The sequence below is a fragment of the Branchiostoma lanceolatum genome, chromosome 10 (assembly GCF_035083965.1).
Source record: "Branchiostoma lanceolatum isolate klBraLanc5 chromosome 10, klBraLanc5.hap2, whole genome shotgun sequence".
NCBI classification, from domain to species: Eukaryota; Metazoa; Chordata; class Leptocardii; order Amphioxiformes; family Branchiostomatidae; genus Branchiostoma; species Branchiostoma lanceolatum.
In genome coordinates this window covers 15,179,925-15,204,300 of record NC_089731.1, presented here as the reverse complement: position 1 = coordinate 15,204,300, position 24,376 = coordinate 15,179,925, and the positions used below count along the sequence as shown (strand labels likewise).

Below are 24,376 nucleotides of genomic sequence, written 5' to 3'. Positions count from 1 at the left end.
CACATGAGTAGACTCGGTTGTGTGCGGTCAGCTGTAACCCACCTGGAATCATGTCTGTTACCGTAAATGCATTGAAGTTTGCGTGTTTTTTATTTTGTGCTATGGGGAAAGTGGCGTGTTTGTGGTGGTTTTAAGTTCGCGGCAGTGCTATAGTCACATACTGCTACAGTATTGGACAAAAACGTTCGCGGTGGTTTTAACTTCGCGGTGAAACGGTTGCCGTGAAAACCGTGAACATAAAACCACCGTGAACATTTCTGCATTTACAGTACTTGTACAGGGTTTACGGAAAAAGCTGGGCTGTCTACTTGCCCTGTCTACCATTGGCTGTTTACCCTTTTTGGGGCCCATGGGTATGCATGGGGGTTTGGCATCTAATGAAATTTTCTTGTTGAAAAACTGGGTCAATGGCAATCCCAGCTTACTTGTACATTGGGTATGTAAAAAAGGGATATTCGTACCCGAGGATAAGTCGTTAATCATATGAATATTCTGATACTGTAATTCACTTTATCGTCACGGTCGCAAAATTTCACGCTGTAAGGAAAATGAAATTTTTCTCTGAACTTTAACTTTACGGTGGTGCCAAGTGATTTACAGAACGGATGTGTGAAGAATTCATAAATAATAACAACAGGTTTTTCACGGTGATGATAACTTCACGGTACAGAGATGACTATGAAAACAGTGAACATAAAGTCACAGTGAAAGAGACAAGAATTACAGCATGTTGGTAGGATAATTGAACATTTGGGTTCAGAGACATTAATATACTCGCCCCCAAACACCAAGCACAAAAATGAAACGCCCCTTTACTTTATTTATCACACAGAGTCATGCAATTAATTGCAAGCCCAACTGGTACATAGTAAGACCAGAGAAAATGAGCCATAAGCTTGTGAATGATCACATTTGTTATATGTACAAGCATGCGAAATGCAAAACACCTTGCTTTTCAAAGAGAGGAGTGTTGACCTAGTCCAGTCGAACATAATGTCATGGTAAGTGAGGCTGGAGCACAAAGGCCAGGGTCGGGTTGGCTCAGTTTACAGGTCATGTTTGGGGTGAAGCACCTGGGAAAGTGACTTGGCCTGGCAAGTTGATTGTTTTCCCTTGTCACGAATATGTAGGTTAGGGATATACTGTGTGGGATGGTACATTGTGGGTTAACCGAAGGCATTTTTGCAACATTCTTTTGCTGATATAAGGCCACACCATTTAAATTTCTTGGTTAACGGAATTTAAAAAAAAATATGCTAGATTGGAAAATCAACATGAAAACAGAATCTCAGAGGAAAGTTTGTACTTTGGTGCACACTGTTTCAGGGAGTGAACAGGGTCAGGTGCTAGTTTTCACCCCAGCCTTCTGTTTTCATGATTTTTTTTTGCTAAAATTATTTTTAAAAATCTGTTAAACAAGACATTAAATTGGTGTGGCCTAAGGGGCCAAAAATTGTGACTTCGACTAAACACTTAGAGAAAGATTCTTAGCATAACTACAAAACCACAATACTCATACATGACTCTTTGTCTTCTGACAATGCTGATAACAGTGGTAATGTTTTCGTTATTGTTATTGTGGCTTTAAAGTACCATAACACGAATCTCAATCCCATACCTTCTCAACCCTGGATGACGCCTATGCTCTCTGCTCATCAATTGATAATATGATTAATATCCTTATTGTGATAATCAAACCATAACCTATGTTGATGAAGATTTGACATCCAGGTAATAAGTTACACCAAAAATAGTTACTCAAGCAACTAGATAAAATTTTGAAAATTTGCAAAGTTTCAAAATTTTATCCAGTTGCTTGTCAATGAGTAACTACAATGTAAAAGTAACATCAGACATTCTCAGTCTGACATGTATTGTGTTATTACATCAGTATGTTTTCCTTAGTCTCCTAGTCCTTACCTTGAAAGGTAATGAATCATTGACTTCCTGGGAAACAGACACAACATTTCCTGACTATAGATGTGTCTACTTCCCCTGGGCAGCCACTTGTTTGATGTCTACATCTATGAAAAGACCAGTATGAGCAGTGGTATTGTTGTTACACATGGTTCTGAGTGTCAATGACCTCTAGTAAGGCATGAGAATGCATAAATGCTTAAAGTTGTCTTCATGCTAGGATGGACTTTGTGTGTTTTGTCAATTACTAATTGTGTGTGATTTTTCAGTTACTGTAAGTCTATTTGTGTGATAAAACAAGCAATGCTTTTAAGTTTTATCATCATCAGTTTGGATAATGGCTCTTCCAGGCTAGGCTTAAGTTATTTTTCTCAAAGAGATCCTGTTTTTCATGTGTCTCTATAACCAAGCTTAAGTCATACCTGGGCCGCGAAAACGTTCGTTACGGGTGTTCCACATCGTGTGATAATTTTCCATGTCACATGGGGTTCTACTTGTATCACACGGTCTTCCATAGAATATTTAGAATGTATTTGAAGTCCGCCAGTTCTGCCGCTGAAGAAAATACCTTCGGCCATCGGGCGATACGACCCGTGGTCGGGCCGGTAGCTCAGGCGATACGGAATACACCGTGTTGTATTCTATATTTACATTGAAAAACTGGCAAATATGTAGATAAAAAAAGGATTTTGAAATAAAGTGTGTTGTGAAAATTCAAATTACCTTCCATTTCTTTTATGAAGGGTGTGTCCTTTTATTTTTCAACTACATTGTATGATGTACAATTTTTACTCAATATGATGACTGTTGTGGATTTTCAGATTTTTAGTCCCTAAACCCTGGGTGAATGATTCATTCAACTGCCATTCTCTTCCTTTCAGAGACCCCATGCCTTTGTTGTGGTAAACTACAAAAAGATAAAATTTTTTCATTATGTCTTCCAGAATACTACAGAGTGAAGATCAACTTCACCACATCCATCCAGTACAGTGAAGCACTAGAGAGTTACAGAAACCCGGAACACCAGCAACTGTCCGCCGCTATTCAGTATGCGGTAAGTCAAAAAACAGTTTATACAATGTACAACACCTGCCATTCTGAAACAAGTTTTGACTGTAAATTCCAACACAAAAATTGGACTGACACAAATTTTCGACTGTACAACACCAATCTTTGTCAAGGAATGAGTCACATGTCTTATCTGCATAACGTGACGTCATCTCAGCGGTGGATTGCTAATTCCTTGACAAAGACTGGTGTTGTACAGTCGAAAATTTGGGTACGTCCAATTTTTGTGTTGGAATTTACAGTAACTGTTAAAAGTTGTTTCAGAATGATTTCTACCAACACAGATGAACTTGATAACACCTGCGAGTTACCCAGTTGATTACGGATTATTCAAGTTGCATCAGCTATGCTTACAAATGCTCCTACGAATAATTTTGCTTGTTGTAATGTTATTTGTAACCTTATTCTCTGTGTCCACTGAAAGTAACAAGAAGAAAATAAAGGAAGTGGTCAAACGATGATACATTTTAGTTTCATAGTTTTGAAACTGTTGCAACATGTCGTGTTCTGTCTCCTCAGATTGACAGACTATATTTTGGAATACCTGGAGAGCAGGAAGCCACTGTGGTGCAGTACAGGTAGGAACCACTAGATGTCTCTTATTCCTTTTTGTGTAACAGTTTACAGACAGGCATGCAGTACTTTGGGAATTTTTTTACTTCTTGACATGATATATACAGTATCAGTTTTAAGTCAGTACGGTTATTTTAGATGGTCATCATGCTTCTGTTATATCATCCCTATGTGTGATAAAATCATTCTATATCTATGACACTGTACCTATAGATAACAGTATTATAGAAATATTCAGCGTGACAAACCATATGACTTGCATCAGATGTTGTATTGTGACAAATACTGCATTGACAATTATTGTCTTTTTCTGACATCATCTTCTATTAAGTTTGTCTTCTTCTTTACTTTTGGAGTATAGTTTACCATTTGAAGACTCACATGTAAATTACAATCATATAACGTTACATATCTGAAGGCATGTTGTTATAAATGCATCTGACTGGTGTCTGACTCGACTGTACATTTCTCTGTGTGTTGCATGACTATGACACAAATTCTTACATGTTTCCTTCATTGTACTGAGTCTTGTTGTCCTCTTCCCTTCTCTACGTACTGTTGTGTGTTGTGAAACCTTCTCTCTTCTTCAATTGTCTCGATCTGCAGTCGGGAACAAAGTCCAGGGTAAGGCTGGAGACCAACTTGTGGTCGTGTGATTCTACCGCTTGCTTTTCTGCTTGAGATTGGGAATATTGTGAGAGATGACAGTCAGAACTTGCAGTTGTGACTTCTAGTATGTTACATCAGTCCCTTGTACACAAATGTAGTGTTCATTACTTTCTTATGTAGCATTCTATTGTCACAGTTTGTGTTGAAAAAAATACAACTTTATACAGAAAAAATTACATTTTATTTCTAGAAAAAATTACTTTTATTTCTAGAAAAAATTACATTCATTTCGAGAAAAAAATTACATTCATTTCGAAAAAAAATTACATATATTTCTAAGTTGCAGAAAAATCTGATGTTATGACAATAGACATTTTCACTTCTTAGATGAAAGATAGATTTCAAAACAAGATGCTTCAACATTGTTGAACTCTCAAATAACGTATTAACTTATATTACAGGCAAGTCATTTATAGTCTCTATAATATTCCCAATCTGTTGTTGTTGGCTTCCTCTAATGCACATTTATTATTTTCATTGCTGTTTCTTACACTTTTTCTTGGCAGTACTGATTGAGCTCCATTGCATGCTGGAACCTCATTCGATTGTGGTGTTACATTGCATGTGTTCTACTTTGCGACTGCCTTTAGATTTGACTGTAGTTATGTTATCAAAAGGATACTTAACACAGTACACTCCATGTAGTTAACAGTAAGCAATAATCAATTTTGATGCCCAACTTGCTATTATATATACAATGCAGAAAAAAATTAAACAACGTTCTAACACTCAACAGTCAATTATGCTGATTTATTGCAGAATGTTTTGATCATAATGTAATCAACAATTTTAGTAATCTGTGTATAGAACAATGTACATGTAGGCAACACAGGAACAGGTATGTTACATGTACACCCGTTTTTTTGATTATTATAGAAATATATTTTCTCTTGATTTTGATTTGGTATCAACTCAATGTGAGCACAAGAGTCTATGATAGACCTTTGTTGATCACCCAATCAATCGCTTTGAAAATCAGATTCGAATCAGCCATGACCCGACAAATAGCAAAGTATCTGCGATTTACATGTAATGTTTAAAAAAAAGAAGTTTCTAGTACTTTTCTTTAAACGTTAAATCACGGATACTTTCTATCACTTCCAAAGTGCCAAAATTGTCAATCTTTTGAAAGCTGACACCCTCCAGCATCGCACTGGCGAGTTTATTTGTCAGATTTAGTCGTTAATGCAACTTAGAAAGTGATTTGTCGTGTCATGGCTGATTCGAATCTGAGTTTCAAAGCGATCGATTGGTCGGGGTGTTAATGTGGAATATCCAAATGTACACTGTCAGGAACTTTTAAGAACTTTCTGTATGAGTAAAATACTGTCGTATGATGGCATGCATTGCAAGCTGCATGTTTGATAAGAATTTTTTCTAGCTTACCTACACTTTGATCTGACTTGTAATTGTTTTGTCTCTGCCAAGATTGTTTGGAGAGTCAGTGTTTGTCACCCTTGACCTTGGCTCGCTGGGAAACGACAACGAGGTTCAACTCTTCAACATCATCAACAACGCTGTGAACAGCGGATACCTCGACTTCTATGCTGTCGATTCGGAAGGATTTGAATTCTACCCTGTCAAAGGTACGTCTATTCAAGATTTCTTGATCTTAACTTTGTTTCGTTTCAAGGCATCCTCATTTGAGGTGAAGCATGATGCTTTTTCAAGTAGCTAGTGGTAGTGCAATGCGGCTTTGCTACGGCTCGCTTTTTTGGCCAAGCAGACTGGGTCACCCCTACTCTTCTCGATAAGTGTGTTGGGTTCTTTAAAGTGCTGAGGTTTGACGCTTGAGGCTAATGCCTAGAGCTCCCTCATACACGGGGCCGTCGGCTTTACGTCACCATCCGAAATGACGAATGCAATCCCTTATAACATGTCCGAGCTGGAGTTGACCCCTAGGATCGAACTCGGGCCCTAACTTTGATTTGAATCAAAAGTAGATTTATGTGTACTACTGTCAAATATGTACAAGTGACCACCATAAGGACAACCTGACCAATGTGACCACTATTTGGTGGTACCTTTGATGACTTTTTCCATTGACATAACATTAGGAATCCTGTCTATAGTGACCCCCTGTCCACATAGATCAGATATTTTCGGTCCCCTGAGTGGTCTTCTTGGGCAGTTTTGAGTTTATATTGCATATATATGGCAGTATTTTACAATCCCTTCAAGACAAATGAAATTTTCTGTTTACCATGGATCAACTTAAAAAAGGAAGATGTTTTCTAAAAATTAATTGCAAGAAGTTTACCCAAGTACAGATGGTTGGATGTACTGTAATTCACTTTATATTCACGGTAGCAAAACTTGACAGTGTAAGGAAAATGGACATTTTCACTGAACTTTAACTTCATGGGCGGCAAGTGATTTACAGAAAGGATGTGTAGGTTCATAGATAATAACAACAAGTTTTTTCACGGTGATGATAAGTTTACGGTACAGAGGTGAGGTGAAAACAGTGAACATAAAGTTACAGAGAAAGAAAAAAGAATTACAGTTTTCTGTATTGCATGCAGTAATATAGACACCTGCTAGGTGGGGTACATAAGGCTAATCCACCACTCTCTCCTGAGAAGACTGTGCCAACTCTTGGGGAAAGTGTGTCATCTGGCAGACAGGTGTCACCTGGCGGGTCAAGGACTTGTGATAAACATGGCCAGGAATGTACGGTCCCCTGCAGCTTTCCAACAGAAAAAAATAATTGATGTGTCTACTCAAATCTTGCAAGATTTAAACGCTAATCTTCGAATCCTGTAAACCTAGAACAGGTGTTTTTCAGAAAAACATTCAACAAATGTCTGGGTTAGGCTGTAGTAAAAATAGAAGATAGCCTTGCCAACTTTCTGTCTGTATGGCAAACTACCAAAAACATGCCCAGTTGAGTAGATATAAACTTAATTTTATCCCCTTCAAAGCTGTTTTGATCCATAAAGCTATCATTGGGGGATGAAAATGAGCATTGCATAAAATCTCTAAAAGATTTGCAGGCATCCCTGAAAATAATTTCACTCTGTCCCAAAATCTTAACTTTATGACATGAAATTGATGAAAATGTATCCTTGTAGTATACTAGCTTGAATGACGAATTTACTAATGAAAATTCAAAACATAATGGCTACAATACAATTAATGGGATGGGAAAAAAAATGCGAAGCTGGAGACAGCCCTGGAAGTTTTCCCCCAAGTTTGCTTGTTTAAGGCATGCTGCCTGTTGTCAGTGTGGCATCCAGATTTTCTGCCTCCTCCTCCTCTGTGTGACCTAGGTCACGACTTTTGACCTCTAGGGAAGCTGGGATGGTTCAGGAATGGGGCGGTTTGGTGAGAACATGTTAGGGACATACTGTAAATGCAGAAATGTTTGTGTTTGTTTTATGTTTGCGGGTTTTCGCGGCCACTGTTTCACCACAAACTTAAACCACCACAAACATTTTTGTCCAATACTGTAGCTGTATGTGACAATAGCGCTGCCGCAAACAGAAAACCACTGTGAACACTCCATTTTCGCCTTAGACCGAAATAAAAACCACACAAAGTTAAATGCATTTACAGTATTTCTGCTCTCTCCACTGCTCACTTCCAGCCATCTGCCTTTTCATGCCTTTGGTTAACGTCATGCTCCGACAACCTGACCCTAAACAGTTACCCTCTTGTCAGCTATGGTTCAAATATGTTACCAAGCCTGAGCACGACAACATCCCCATACTGCTACTGCATGCATGAATATATTGGAAAAAAAGGACCTTCTTTATTGTCACCTTCAAGTTCAATGATAAATAAACTTAATTATCGCATGACAATTGTACAAAGTACAATGCATGTCATTTTCTGTTTCGTAACAGCAATCATTCTACAAGACTCATATATAGGTTAAAAGTGCTTTCTAGTATGAAGATTGTAATGCCTCAACTTTACAGGGGATAGGAGACCAAGGATTTAACCAGTTGGCATGTTGAAAGTATTAGCATACGTTTCAAAATAAACTATTCTTTCCCTGTGCAAGGAAGTCAAACTTCATTGTTTGTCTATTTGTTCGTTCAGAGCCTTGTAGAGCCAAGTAGAACATAGGCGAGAAAGTTTCTATGACTGACAGTTCAAGGATACAGTCCATTGCAAAAATGTAGTTTCATGCTAGGGGGCATTGCCAGTTGCTTACAATCAACATCTACACATCTGCAAAATGTTAATGCCATATGCACGTCGGCTCATGACCTTTCACATTAAAACTTCAACAAGCTCCAGTCATGATCATACATAGAAGTTCTACTGGCTGACCAATGGCAGAACATTCTGGATTGACCTCTGACCTACGTGTATCCATGGGGTCTCCCAGTTAAAACCAGAAGCCCTTTTTATGATGACTTTGTCTTCCTTCGTCATAAAAACAACAGTTTGGCACCTTATAGGTGTCATATCTTAATGTCAGGAAGGTCTTACATGTACTTCAAACGGTAACGAAAGTTACAGAATTTGGCGACAGGCATTAAACCACCTTACACAGTGTACAAGAATAGTGACAGGAGCGATCTGACTTGATTTGTCCGAGGGCCTCGGTAGCTGAATTCACCAGTTAACTGGTCATTCTCTGAACTGAATTGTTACATTCTCGGCTCCTCGTTTTTTTAGGGGTTTTTAGGCCACCCATTGCTTTAACGTCTTCTAAGTCAAAACCCATACCAAGTAATGTTGTGGTCCATTTTTCGTGAGACATGATACAGTAGGTGTTGTGGGAAAAGGAAGAAAGCGTCAATGGTGCCCGTAATTTGGCTCATATCAAATCGTAAGGCTCACCACAGCAATTTGTACATTTAAATGAGAAGGAGTGGTATGTGTATCAATTTGCATAATTATCTAAAACATCTATGTTTTAGGAAGGAGGAAATTAGTAGATAGCTCGAGTTGTTTTCACTTTTCCCCTTGACTTTGCATCTGTGGAAAACAGTGTATTACTGATTTGGGTATTGAAACGTTATGCTAGTTGAACTTGAAGTAAGCTTTCCGACAGATGGTCTCTGTCAGCTTAGAAAGTGGGCGGGTCTACCTCCCTTGGGCCAGTGAACACAGCATTTTCCCTGCAGACATGTAACAGATACTTTAAAAAATTCTGCTCTTTTACTATGGTCGTAATTTATGATGATCATCTTGTTCTAAATTCCCTACATTTCCCAACAAAAATGTCACATGAATTTCTGCTTTTTTGCCATCGTAATCTATGATGATCATCTTGTGCTAAATTCCCTACATTGCCCAACTTCATGTCACAGATGCCTTTGGGTTTTCTGTGTTTTTCCCACCGTACATACTTGTATGTATGTATCTCTGAAAGGATAATGTTCTGGTAAATTGTCACAACAATCAACATTACTGCTCCTGTCTACTACTTTTACAATGTATGAAATTCAATACACTTTACATCTTTAGGATGAGCCATCACTGCAAAATGGGTTCATTTTTATCGTGTATAAGAAAATTTACACACAAAACCTTTAACTTTCTGTCTGCTAACTTAAAGGCAGTGCATATTTCTTGTGGTCTTGAGGTCAGGCAGCATGGATGAGGTTAATATTTTGTTGTACTAGATTGTAAGAGGGTAACAGAGAAGTACTCCAAGTTTACAATAAGGTGAAATAGAGAACACCATGTGGGTTTTGTCAAGGCCTTTCAAGGTCATCCGTGAGTCAACATGCCTGTCTGTCATCCTGTCAATGAGGCATTGTGGGAATCCTTACTTTCCTAATGGAATTTCCAAGGAAATTACCTAGAATCACAAACTTTTGGCAAAAGAACAACATTTGGTTGTTGAAATGTGCTGTCATCCAGAACGCAATTCTATTTTCATCAGGGGTTTTGATGGATTGAATGCTTGAATACTTGCTATGATCCTCTTTGCCCTACTTCTTATGGGAAGCAAAAAGCCAAGTATTTTTTGTCTTCCTTTATGTAAACATCAAGACTGAAAACTTTCGACAAGTTTTACTAGTGTCAGGTAATCGGTATCCTTCAAAACCTTTCCTGAAAAGAACATGACACTGTTGGGATACGCCCACCCACTGTTGTACATGTAGGCAGTGAGGCTATTTTAGGGGTGTTGCAGTATTCTGGATTTATTGGTGTTAAACTGGAAGGCTGATTTCAATAGAACCTGTTGGCAGTTCATAACACAACATGGCTTCCCCTACATATGTATGTAAAAATCTTAGATTCTTTACTTCAGTTGAAGCGAAATGTTGCTCCAAATGTCTTTCTTCCTACTCTATCCCAAGCATTTTTCCTTCAGCCATGTTATCTGGCTACACAGCATTTTGTAACCTGACCAGCATCCAATTATAATCCGTGTAATCCTTATCAAAATACTCTCATCAAACTTGCCTTACAATTCCCTGTTACTGTAAATGCATTTAAGTTCGGGTTGTTTTTATTTCGCGATAGGGAGAAAATGGAGTGTTCGCGGTGGTATTACGTTCGCAGCAGTGCTACAGTCACATACTGCTACAGTTTTGGACAAAAATGTTCACGGTGGTTTTAAGTTTGCGGTGAAACGGTAACTGCGAAAACAGCGAACATAAAACCACCGCGAACATTTCTGCATTTACAGTATTCTTATGATCAAGCTCCCCTCCAGCTTTTCAAATGGAATAATCCTTAAAGAGCTTAGTTTTATCAGCTTTATCAGGAGAGAATTATGTTAATCAGACATGCTCTGTTAATTACCAGTATTATCTCTCCCAATAGATCAAACCATAACATACAAAATGTATGCAATTCTGTCTGATTGTTGAAAGGTTTGAAAGCTTTTCCGGTTACAATCAGTTGAATGACTTTTGCCTAATGCTATTTACATGTCAGGTAAGGGTTAGGGGACATTCGACTTTTTCAAATGTTGGGCTTTTCCTTTCTTTGCCAAGATATACAAATTTTGTTGTGACAATATTGGCCTTTCAAAGGAGGGAAATTCAGGAAGGTTTTAAGCACTTAAAGGATGAAAAATGGTTGGTACCAATCATTGATTAGAAACATCTTTAGGGCCTTGTGTAGTGGACACCCACAATGACATATTAAAGGTGCCCTAAACGATTTCAGGGGGTTAGACTGGAAATACATGTATTCTGGATAAGGAAATCTATATGAAATTGACATCATTTCCCCATATTAGCACATTTGCATCATTATTTCATACTTTGGGCATTTAAAAAGAGAACAGAAACAAGTCGCAAAAGGAGAATTTTATTTATTGGTACCACCCAATAATCAGCCCACAATCCAGCCATAACCGTTTTCTGTCGACAATTTTCGGTAACTTCCGGCCGCGTGACGTCACAATGCCCGAGCACATTGAGTATGACCACGTGATTATTTCTCTGGAAGCGTTTTCGGAACTCATCGGTCAGAATCACGCATGTTCAGAAGATTTGAAATAATGGCTGGCCTCCAAGTGCTCAGATTTTCTCAGCACTTGAGTTCCCACCACACAATGACATCGCATCTTTGCTCCATGATGGTCGATATGCAATGGGATAGTGTTATTCAAACTTCCTATGGATAGAAATCACTAAAAAAATAATTTTGAAAATACGACTTTCAATGCCCTAATATTGCTTAGGTTGCCTTTAACAAATGAGATTTCAAGGAAAATGTAGAAAAATATTTTCAAAGTCACATTTTTATTCTTGGACAGCTCATTAGAACCAGTGGTCACATGAGGGCACACAGTTCAAGACTCAGGATTTCAGGGAAGCTTTTACTTCCAATCACCTGTGACCTCCTAGTTCTGTCTGTCCCTGAAAAGGATTTCCTTGTAAGTCCAAACATGTGTCTGCAACACCTTCTGTCATCCCGTGATCCTCTCGAGAAACATCTCATCCTTTGTGAAAAATCCTACTTGCTAATTGTTAGTGGAAAAGTGAAAACATTGACATTTTCTGAGCACAAAGAAGAGGAAAGGTTAGCAAAAAGCGTAAGTCAACAGTCGTGAAAGCTGTCCTAACCTACATTCTAATCCTTTGTAGAGTCAATACCTCGGACTATGCTTGACTTCCAAACAATGTATGTAAGTCGGCCTATCCACAAACCATGCGATGGAAACAAAAACAAAATACCTCTCTGGAAAAGCAGATGTCATGACTCTGGCAGGTTATCCATTTGTTAAAGGTGCCTCGGGACTAATGTAATACAATGGAATTATACTATACGTTGATAAAGGTTAGACATCCCGGTAATAAGATACGCAAAAAAACAGGAGTTTTCTATGAAAAGAGTTTTGGTATAAAACTAGCTGGTTCTCCAGTTTTCCCCTTTAGTCAGTAACAAAACGTCTTAACAATTTCAAAATTTTATCCAGTTGCTTGAGAAACTATTTTTGGGCACAAAGTATACCATGCTTTCATTGCATGTTTGCTGGCGTATCTGCTTTTAATTATCCCATATACTTTCTTCAGAAAAATGTTGATGGATTGGCACTCCTACACTTTGATACAAGAGGTAAATATCTGTACCTTGTATGTAGGGCTTAAACTAGAGATTCTCTTTGGTCATTGACACCTGTTAAGGACTACAAAACTTTAACTGAGAAACAACCGTTGCAGAATATACCAACTTTGCTCTACTACCCTTTGATAGCTCTAGATCAAGTGTTGTATGGACATACTGCTGCCTTCCTTTTCAATCTATAAAAAGAGATTAATTTTAATATAGACATTTTCTCCAACACCTATTGATGAGAGAAAATATATAAAGCTAAGTGAGTTGTCGAAGTGAGACCAAGCAGGTCAAGCAGTGCATCTCACCTGCTTAAAGAACCGTGAAAACTGTGAGCTACTTAAGAGCACCTCAAGATTAGCCGCTTTGTTTTAAAGAAAGCAGAATGTAAGAAGACTTAAGCAGCCCATAAATGGCAGCGGCGTACCTCACAAGTAACACCAACAAAACAGCGGTGGGCGATTCTTGTTCAACATTGTCCCCCCTTGACCTAGTCAATGGGATAGGATCGCCGTTGTAAAACAAGAGTATCCTGTTACGGAGTTGTTCGGTTTTTCATGTGATACTTCCCTTTGTAAACTGGGTTATTGTGGTTTTCTCACTTACAGCTCTGCCTTGAGCCACAATGAGCCGTAAGGCTGTTAGAAACAACAAGCCCTGAAACATGGTACAGCCCAAGTCTCCCCTCATTAGTGTACCTGCATTCTTTAGATTCCTCCCCCACCCTACCTGTCCCCCCCTCCAAGAGCCCCAGTGTTCAGGTGTCCCAGATCCTGTATCACTGGCACAGTCAACCCTCTTGGCAAGAGTTGTGTTGTTTTTAATTTGCTCCAACTGGTATTGGGGTTAACTTGCCACAGATTCCGTGCGCTACGCTGTAACTAGGTGATGAGGCTAATAGATGATGGCCGATCCTTACCTCATCTTGTGGATTATTTGTGTCGTTGCAGCGGGACCAGGTGGTGGGACGCAAGCTCCTCCGCCGGCGTGCGAAGACGATGATTTCCGCTGCGACACCGGCGAGTGTATCCCCCGAGGCCTGGTCTGCGACGCCATCGCGCACTGTCGGGATGAGTCGGACGAATCCCGTTGCGGTAAGTGTTCGTGTGCTTATGCTCTAGCTGCTGGAGCGTGTCTGTGGGCATGGTGCCATTAACGTGGATGTCACATGCATACCATAACATAACTCCGAACTCCTAGAAAAACAACCTTCTTCAGTACCAGAATCTACCAATATCCAACAGGCACCAAAACAAGATTTTCTCCATATCAACTCTCTAACTCAAGTTATATATCATTACAAATTTGTCAGAGTACAGTTATAGATTTATGGAGCAGTTGAAGCCAACTTTTGACTCAGATGGACTTGATAACCCTCTCCTGTGGATTTTATCAGTTTGGTCACATCGAATCATCATGAACTACAAGATATCTGTAGTTTTTGATCTGCAATATTGTTTTGCCATAATTGGGTGACATTTGTAGCTGTCACGCATTATTTACCACTACTTATGTTTCCAATTAGAGGCAGTATAATGCTTGTAAGAGGGCCTTAACTAACCACACTTAACGTGCTCCAAGTGTAGGTTTGAAGTCTGTAGGGTACTCTCGTCCTATCATTTCACTTTGCATATAATTCAAAGACCGTTCACTTTGCAGACGATTCAAAGACTGTGTTCTGAATGGAAAGAAGCCAGCTGTTGTAGATTGGCTATGGATTAAAGCACACTGACAACCAAAATGACTTATGATGTCTTTGAAGATTGGAGATGTGTTGGCTTTGCTTGGGAGTGCCAGGTATGACACAGGCCCTCCCCCTTAGACCTTAAAGAATGGCAGTGCCCTTTTTGGTTACTTTTGAAGTTTCCCAGGTGGCAGAGTTATGTTTCCCTTGGTTCCAAGCAGACCTTTGCAGTAAAAGTCTTACGCTCCCCCCACGCTCCCCCCCCAATTAGGCACAGGGGCAAGCTCAAGTATCAGTGTTAATGCTAGTTTTTGGCATGCAATTTTAAAGGCACCCAGAGCATTTTGAAAGCCTTGAAAATTGGAAATATTCTAGTTGGTGTAATCTTTATGAAATTGACAATTAATGCCACTGTTAACCACATTTGCGTGCAGATTTCTTATCAAAAGTGCTCAAAAGTGGCACAAAATAATGAAATGCAAAATCAAAATATGAAAATGCAAATATTTGACGGACATGCAGTCACTTTCTCATTGGTCAAACCGCTGATTGTGATGGACAGTCAGGATAAGTCTATTAGCGCTTGGATTTTCTATCAGTTCTCACCACACAACGACATCTTTGCTCCTTAAATATCGATAAGGAATGTGTAGGAATGACTAGAAATCGTAATTTTTTAATTCGAGTTTCAAGCCTCATAAAATGCTCTGGGTGCCTTTAAACCAGGGAGCAACCTTTTGGGGGAAATGGTTGTTGATAGCCATGTGATATCTACATTGTACCATGTGAATGGCAGTAAAAGTTTAACTGCTATGCCATATGACATGTAAGCTGATCTTGAGTGGAAAGATTGGTGTCTAAATGTTTTTACTCCATCTGTATGGTAATCCAAATGATACGATCTGAAAAGTTGAAGGAAGAAGGGGAAAAATGTCCAAGGGAAACATAACACTAAACTTTAAAAAATACTATTTTGAGTAGGTTGATTTCTATTCCATTTGCACAGAATGTTATTGTGTTCTAACCACTACAGTACATGTAGATGGTCGCTTATCGCAGAATATTTAAAAGTGGCAAGCGGCTAACTAGATAGGATCAGTTACATACTGTATTCAAAGTTAATGGATCTTCCCTTCCTCCGAAAACACACAATCCTGAACTTCAGCGTTAGCGTCGCTGACATGTGGTGGGGCACCCGAAATAAAATAATGGTTTATTTGGTTAGACCCCGGACCCCCGTGATTTAAACAGTCATTACCCCAAAAGGTCAGGGTTACAGTCCTGTATCAGGCTAAACAGATGGGCTGGAACTAAACTCCATGGTATTACTATTTGTACTGTGTTGTTACAAAACACTCAAATTTGATGTTACCTTGCTAGAGTCATAGGCTATAAAAACATGGCCTAGTCTGATGGTCTGACTTTGGGTCTGGTTTCACGATTATAGTCACTTTTATTTTTTTAAGATTTTATGGTTTAAACCATTAGTTTTTTTCCTTGTCTTTTTCATGAGTTTCATCCACTTACAACTACAATAATTGACAGCAGTGTTCAAGAACTGTGAACATGTGCGAACTGCTAGGCATAATGTAAATGAAATAGAAACTTTTACCTGGATGACCCCATTACTTCACACCTGTTCAGGCCATTGTTTCTCGTAAACAATCAAGGTTGAATACCACTGTTAATGTTTGTTTGCTTTGTTTATTATATGCCTAGTGACCCACAATAGTAAACATTGCCCCTTGTCCCCCAAGTTCACTTGAGGTGTAGAAATAACAAAAGTTTGGTGTGCATAGGAAAATCATGTTGTAACACTATGCAAATTTTGCACATCTATAAAAAGTCTACAGTTTTCTGAGAGACTATTAATCATTGACATCTCCAGTGTCCTCTTTTATTGAAAATTTTTATGATAGGAAAAAATACTGTAAATGCAGAAATGTTTGCGATGGTTTTATGTTTGTGGTTTTCGCGGTAAGCTCTTCGCCGCAAACTGAAAACCACCGTGAATTTTTTTGCCCTCCTACCCCCTTGTCTACTATTAATATTATCTCAAATGCGAACTTAAAACCACCGCGTACACTCCATTTTCTCCCTACCCCAAAATTAAAACCATGCAAACTTGAATGCATTTACAGTATTTTTACTGACAATTTTAATAACCTGCAAGAGTAACACCCCTTTTTCACTGCTAAGCAACCAAAAAAATGACAGGTTGCTCAACGAATTTCATTGATAAAGAACAAAGTAATTTTACGTTTTGTATGTTTTGTTGTCTTTGTTAAATCATACTTTACATTGTACAAAATATTCCAATTATTATGAAATCAAGGGTTACACAAATCCCATTTTGGTTGCTCCATGGTCGCTGGCAATTGCAGTCTAGTGGAAAGGTACCCTGGGAGCCGGACCCCTTTCACCCACCGCACGCGTGCCCGAGCTTTACATTGGCCCTTCTTATCCACCACCCCCCTACCCTCAGCTAGCCAAAGACGTCTTCGGCTAGTGGATATTGGGGGCGTGGTGGATCGTGGGAGGTAGTGTAAAGCTTGGGTCTGCGTGCGGTGGGTGACCGCGCCGAATACGGGGTCTGGTTCCCAGGGTAGTCTAGTGGAAACGGGGCCTAATCAATTTTTTTTACTGTATCTCAAGAAATATGTTGTTCAGAAATACCCCTGCTGTGTTACACCTCTGTTTCATTATAGTTTTAGAAACATGAGATTACCTGTACCTCCTGGGTCTGGAGTCAGCCCAATTCTTCTGAATACAGTTGGACTATGTGGAAAATGTGCTGAAACAAAATGTGTTTTCCTAGTCAGTAGTTTCACAAGGTGTCAGTGATACAACCCTATTATTTATACAGTAACAGTGAAATGCACAACACAATTACTGAGACTCAAAACAAAGCCCACTGAACCAGAATAGTGCTTAATATCTATAACAGTTGAAAGCAGGGCTGTCCTTTTGCCCAGGACAGAAATTTGCTTCTTGGGACGGAAAAAAATTCAACCCTTTCCGTCCCATAAATATCAATTTCATGAGATAAAACTGATGAAAATGTATTTTTTTTAGCTTAAAATGACAGATTCAACAATGAAAATTAAGGAATCGGCTCCTAAACAATGAGTGGGACGGAACGAAATTCAAGATCTAGTTTTGTCAAATTTCTCTTTGTCCAAAGACAGTTGCATTTTTATGTAGTTGAACAGGTTTGATACAGTAAAATTCAACATCGCTTTAAGATTTCTAAACATTTTTGTACTAAAATATCACAGTGGATTTAGTGTCAGAATAGTGCTTATATATACCAGTTGAAAGAAAAGATTCAAGATTAAGTTTTGTTAAATTTATCTATGTCCAAAAGGAGTTGCATTTTGATGATGTAGTGAACTGGTTTGAGACAGGAAAATTCAACATCGCTATAAGATTTCTAAACATTTTTGTACTAAGATATCGAAGTGGATTTAATGTCAAAGCCTGAGCTAACCAGGAGGTTTGGAAGTTCGCTGAAGCTCATCCTGTTGGAATGTAAATGCATGACATGTGAGGCCGCAGCATCCTTACTGTGGTTTTACACTTCACAGAATTTGGGTAAGGTTTCAGGCAAATAATGCTCCACCATAAACAACTCTTAAAGGACTGTTTAGCAGAAGAGCAAAGCCGGAGAGTTATTGGAGAAAATTAAGAATAAGAAATAGGCATGGGGTGATCTTTGACTTATGTGCAATAAATGTGGATGGATGAGTTTTCATTTTAGGGAAACCTTCCGTTAGCTTTTGTATTTCATGGAATGATGGAGCATCTCTTAAAGGCAACCAAAGCAATATTAGGTCCCAAAAATGGAAACAAAAAAAGATGCTGAAAATATGGTAGTGACATATACATGTACTAACACTGTCTAGCACATTTGTGTAATAACTTCATACTTTGAGCATTTGAAAACCGTGCAAAAACATACCATACGATGATCCCCTTAGATTCATGAGCCTAAAAAACCTCGATATATAGTGAGTTCTCACATTACAACGACGTCATATTTTTGCATCATGGACGTCGCTATACATTGTGATAGTGTTGTTTGAACTAATCATGTATAGAAATGACTAAATAGATTGACTTTCAAAATCCAATTTTCCGGCCCTAGTATTGCTTTGGTTGCCTTTAAAGTCAGGTGATCTATTGTTGCCACCCAAGGCTTGACCTTGAGAAAAGATTTAACCAAGGCACCCTGTGTGCCAGATGTTTGTCCCTTGTCAGTTCTGGGGATTTCTGTTGTACGTTCTCAAAGCCTTTGAAGCCCGTATCAACTTTCCTGATAGATACTGACAATGTATACTCCCCTTTATAACTTCTGAATGGAACTTATTCTGTGTATGTAATGTTATCTGTCCTTGTCCAAGATGAAAGAAATTTTGTGTGCATCTTGTAACAACAGCTATCATTAAAAGAGTGGGGCCAAGTTTCCTTTGCACAGCGTTTCTCTTGTAGCTTTGCCATTGTCTTATTAAATAAACATGTAGGTCTGACACATGTTTAACTTTAAAGAAGCATTTTTGGCTAGGAAGGAATGTTTTTTAACCTTCTGCAGACTGATAAATTGTTACTAACGAATGTCCATAGGGAGAATCTCATTGTTTCAATCTCTATTGTCTTATTACCTTATAAATTAAGTAAAGTATTTACTCCCTCCCATTCAAAATACACATTATAAATTCTGTAGAACTAGTTAAATGTGATAAAAGCAAGTTGAAAAACTCAAGGGACTCAAATGAAAGTTTAGTTCTATCTGAAATGTCTTAAGAGACAATATACATTGTAGTTACTTCAATTATTGTAACAGTACATCTTCAGTAAGAGTGCGCTTGTGACATGTCTTCTACAGTCTGACAGTAGGTATTAAGTCCAATTTAGTCTTGTGAGGGGAAACTTCACTCATGGCTAGGAATTGCACAAGGTAGCAATAAATGAATACAATCTACATTTCGTTAAATGTGATCACCAGTCAGAATAAGTGTCAAATATTGGAGATTGCATGGAATATTTGAAAGTTACATTGTAACATTATGCTTGACAACTACATTGTACATGTAGCTGTTGCTAGGATGTCCTTAGCTTTTGGCCGCCAGCCTTGTATTTTTGGACAGCGTACAAGTATGCCTGGTTTAACCACAGAGTCAGTATTTGTTCACCTCAGTTACTATCTCATGTGGGCGGGTTGGCTGCCCCTGGATACATTATTGTAGAAATCCTCAGTGGGTTGGTCCTAGCTAGGGACAACACGAGCAGAGATATACTGTAAATCTTGAAATGGTTGCGGTGTTTTTTTTTTGTGGAGGACATTTCTGCTGCAAATTCATAGCACTGAATATGACCTGATACACACTGGGAAATTTTTCTGCATGTACGACAAAGACGTACGATAATGACGTACGTCTTCGTTGTGTGTCGCCTTTTTTCCTGGGTGTGTATCGGCCCCGCTCAACATACGTCAGGCATTTTTGTCGCCAATGACCTTGTCGTACATTACATCTAGGGTGAATGCACAAGGGGCCATAAAAATGCCCGACGTACGTCGCACGGGGTTGATACACACCCAGGGAAAAGGGTGACGTACATCAAAGCCATACATCATTATTAACGTCATTGTCATACGTCCAGAAAATTTTCCCAGTGTGCATCGGGTCTAAGTCTCCCTTGTATGACTACTGTAACTACAGAATTGTTTCAATCATGAATCTAAAACACAGTGAAAAGCTCCTAACATAAAATAAAACCATTGCAAAAGTAAATATATTTGCAGTAACAGGGAGATGTGGAGTTGTTGGTTTCCAGAACTGGTTCAGACAGAAGTCTGGCAAATGCCAGCGGTGACCTTTTGACCTTGTCCTTCAACTTCTTATCCTCGGGGGCAGTAAAAAAGATAACCCAGCAGCTGTTGGAAGGAAAAAAAATTCCTTGGCTTGTAAATTATGGGAGCAAAATTTCTCTTCTCATTAATCACGGTAATGAAGGTAAAGAAAGTGGAACGGACAGAATCAGGATAAGTGGTTTGTGTTTCCTACCGTTTTTGGTACACATAGTTCTGCTTACTAACACACAAAACTTCGGGATTGGCAAAAATTTCCTTGGCCTGTAAATTATGGGAGCAAAATTTCTCTTCTCATTAATCACGGTAATGAAGATAAAGAAAGTGGAACGGACAGAATCAAGACTTAGTGTTTTGTGTTTCATACTTTTTTTGCTACACAAAGTTCTGCTTACTAACACACAAAATTAGGGATTGTATATTTTTTTGACAGAATGTAGATACCATTAGTTGACATCTTAGTAGTGATATCGATACTATGACATACACATGTATTGCACCTTCAGGGTAGCCAATCACTACAAAACTTGGGGATTATATATTAAGATAACATTTTTTTTTACAGAATGCAGATACCATAGTTCACATCTGAGTAAGTGATACTATGACATATTGCAGCTCCAAGGTACTAGCCAATCACTTAAACACACAAAACTTGGGGATTGTATATTAAGATAACATTTTTTGACAGGATGCAGAAACCATAGTTCACATCTGAGAAGTAATACTGTATTATGACATATTGCAGCTACAATGTGGCCAATAATGCACTGAAATCTCTGTAGTACGTTGATGACATCCAAATAATAAGATTTGCCAAAAGACAGTTACTCATACAAGCAACTGGATAAAAGTTTTGAAACTGTCAGACATTTCAGACAGCATCCGCTACTGTAAATGCAGAAATGTTCGTGGTGGTTTTATGTTTGCGGTTCTTGCGGCGACCGTTTCACCGCAAATTTAAAGCCATCGCAAACATTTTTGTCCAATACTGTAGCAGTATGTATCTATAGCACTGCCGCGAGCTTAAAACCACCGCGAACACTCCATTTTCGCCTTAGCGCGAAATAAAAACCATGCGAATGTATTTACAGTATCTTTCGTCAGTGACAGTCTCTGTAGTAGTTGTGGTTCTGAAGGGGTTATCTGATCGTTCGCTACCAGATCATATCTGTGATATATTGCATTGCATGTTTTCTTTGTATTTGATTGATCTGAGTCAGTTGTGAGAAGAAACATATTTTGGCCTTCCCCACAGGAGAAATGACAAAATGTCAGATGTTACTAGAGACTACAGACGTTGTACCTGGTGCATACATCCCACAATGTGAGGAGGATGGTTCCTTCAAGACAACGCAGTGCCATGGGTCCACCGGCTACTGTTACTGTGCTCACCCGACTGACGGCACGCTTTACGAAGAGACTGGCAAGCGTCCATGGGAGGAGGGCGAGGAACATGACTGTGATACATACTGGCAAACCGCAGGTACTGTCTTGTTTATTGTTGTTTGTTATTATTATTATCAGACATTATACAACAAACATGTCAGAGCCTAGTACTCAGTACTAGTAGACATTTCTGTGCATTTTTTTTTTTAAATTTATCATCAACAGCCTACTAGTACATGTAAATAGCACAAAACACCAACCTCCACACAAGTCATAATCCTCCTAGCTTTCAAATGTCTTGAAATGAAGGAATCTAGGTCCTTCCAATTGAAGGAAGATTTATTTTGCTGTCAGACACTTTAACAAGGTCTTTGAAGTGGGGTCGTGTGGCGTAACGGCAGAGCGTTTGGCTCAGAACAAAGTTGTCCTGGGTTCGAATCCTGTACATGTCACCGATCTTGTGCCCTTGGGAAAGGCACTTTACACGAATTTCCTCACTCCACCCAGGTGTGAATGGGTACCTGACTTGGGGAAGGTTGTATTGAGGTCAATGGCGCCAAGTGGCTGTCGCCCAGACCCTTGCGACAGTTCCACAAAATGCAAAGAGCAAATATGTATCTGTTGCCATTGTGTATTATATGAACCTTCTATTGTTGTAAACCCTGCATCAATTCAGCACTAGAAAGGCTGCCATTGCACGGGTAATTTCTGACCAATAAAAACCATCAATTATTATTATTATCATTACACACATGTAGATCCTGATGTGCGGCATACATGTTTTTATCACTAGTTGCTAGTTGTTAAAATCATGTGACATGTCAGTGGTATTTTTTTGGGGAGTATATTTTGCCATCAGAAACATCCTAAAAAGTGATCTGGGTACCACTCATCAATTCCACTTGTAACTAACTTATACTACCGGTACCTACAAAATAGGGAGAGAAAAGGTGAATTGTCAGACGTTAGTAGAGATCAGAGACGTTGCACCTGGTGCTTACATCCCACAATGTGAGGAGGATGGTTCCTACAAGACAACGCAGTGCTACGGGTCCACCGGCTACTGTTACTGTGCTCACCCGATTGACGGCATACTTTACTTAGAGACTGGCATTCGCTTAGTGGAGGGAAGATCCATCCCTCACGATTGTGATACATACTGGCAAACAGCAGGTGATAATCTATCTTTTCATAAATGATAAACATGATAAACATTGCATTGATAAACACGATATACATTGCATTGCAACATAATCCATCTTTGCATAATGATAAACAATGGAAAGTTGCATCCTTTCTTTCAAAGTTAGACTTGTACATTCTAAATGATACAAACCTTGGCAGCAGATTGCTATATCTTTTTCTGATCAGCTCAATAGAAGGTTGCTACGTTCTCAGAATTGCTGGCATATTTATAATTGCCATCAGAAAGATTTGAACTACATGTACGGTACATCCCAATGCAATGGTGTCAAGGTGGTAGACATTGTATATATAACTAGTACTGACGCTTTTCTAAATTGTAGAATATTTCACAATGATCCTAAATACTGATATTGGGACCACAATTGCTGGTGGATGAACGACTGATTTTCACCGAACAACTGCTTATAAACAGGACAAGAGAAGACCAAATGTCAGACGTTAGTCGAGACCACACAACCTATTGATGGTGCTTACATCCCACAATGTGAGGAGGATGGTTCTTTCAAGACAACGCAGTGCCACGGCTCCTCTGGCTACTGTTACTGTGCTCACCCAACGGACGGAACGCTTTATGACGAAACTGCTAAACGGCCATGGGAGGAGGGCGAGGAACATGACTGTGATATATACTGGCAAACTGCAGGTGATTAAGCTTATTCCGTTACGATTCCACAGTGGATTAGAAAACAAAAAGGTTACACTTTTTGTCAAATATTTTTGAAAGGAAAGATGTTGAATTCACTTTTAAATGATCTGCTAAAATCCTCAAATGCCCACAACTTAAACAGGACAGGAAAAGACGAAATGTCAGACGTTAGTGGAGACTACAGAACCTCTTCGTGGTGCTTACATCCCACAATGTGAGGAGGATGGTTCCTTCAAGACAACGCAGTGCCACGGGTCCACTGGCTACTGTTACTGTGCTCACCCTACTGACGGCACACTGTTCAGGGAGACCGGCAGACGTTCGTGGGAGGGGGGCATGGAACACGACTGTAACACTTACTGGCAAACTGTTGGTACGTCTTTTTCATGTGTAATTCCTGAAGACTGGAACAACTTCAGTTGGTGACAATATTATTCATCAACCGGCTATGATGCTATGCATATGTAGAAAAAAGTTTCTCCAAGGGGTGTGTATGAAAGTTGGGGCAATAAAGCATTATTTTTGATATTGGTTTTAAGACGATCACCAAGCAAGCTGTTGACAACAGACCAGTCTTCATGCAATGTTATGTCAAACCTCTATACTAATGCATGCATACAGGACAGGAAAAGACGAAATGTCAGACGTTAGTAGAGACGACAGACGTTGTACCTGGTGCTTACATCCCACAATGTGAGGAGGATGGTTCTTTCAAGACAACCCAGTGCCGCGGGTCCACCGGCTACTGTTACTGTGCTCACCCGACTGACGGCACGCTCTATGACGAAACTGGCAAGGCCCAGTGGGAGGGGGGCATGGAACACGACTGTAACACTTACTGGCAAACTGTTGGTACGTCTTTTTCATGTGTAAT

General features: G+C 39.2%; 1 protein-coding gene across 1 annotated transcript in view; it reads left to right on the top strand.

Annotated features, from left to right (window-relative positions):
• LOC136443003 (basement membrane-specific heparan sulfate proteoglycan core protein-like) overlaps positions 1–24,376 on the top strand; it is a 100,167-nt gene that overhangs the window by 4,810 nt on the left and 70,981 nt on the right. Inside the window, exons 2-9 of the mRNA XM_066440048.1 lie at positions 2,862–2,971; positions 3,505–3,563; positions 4,165–4,182; positions 5,656–5,813; positions 13,659–13,802; positions 21,520–21,747; positions 23,645–23,875; positions 24,124–24,354. Of these exons, the coding sequence (XP_066296145.1) occupies positions 2,862–2,971; positions 3,505–3,563; positions 4,165–4,182; positions 5,656–5,813; positions 13,659–13,802; positions 21,520–21,747; positions 23,645–23,875; positions 24,124–24,354 (1,179 nt within the window). The remainder of the gene's footprint in view (positions 1–2,861; positions 2,972–3,504; positions 3,564–4,164; positions 4,183–5,655; positions 5,814–13,658; positions 13,803–21,519; positions 21,748–23,644; positions 23,876–24,123; positions 24,355–24,376) is intronic.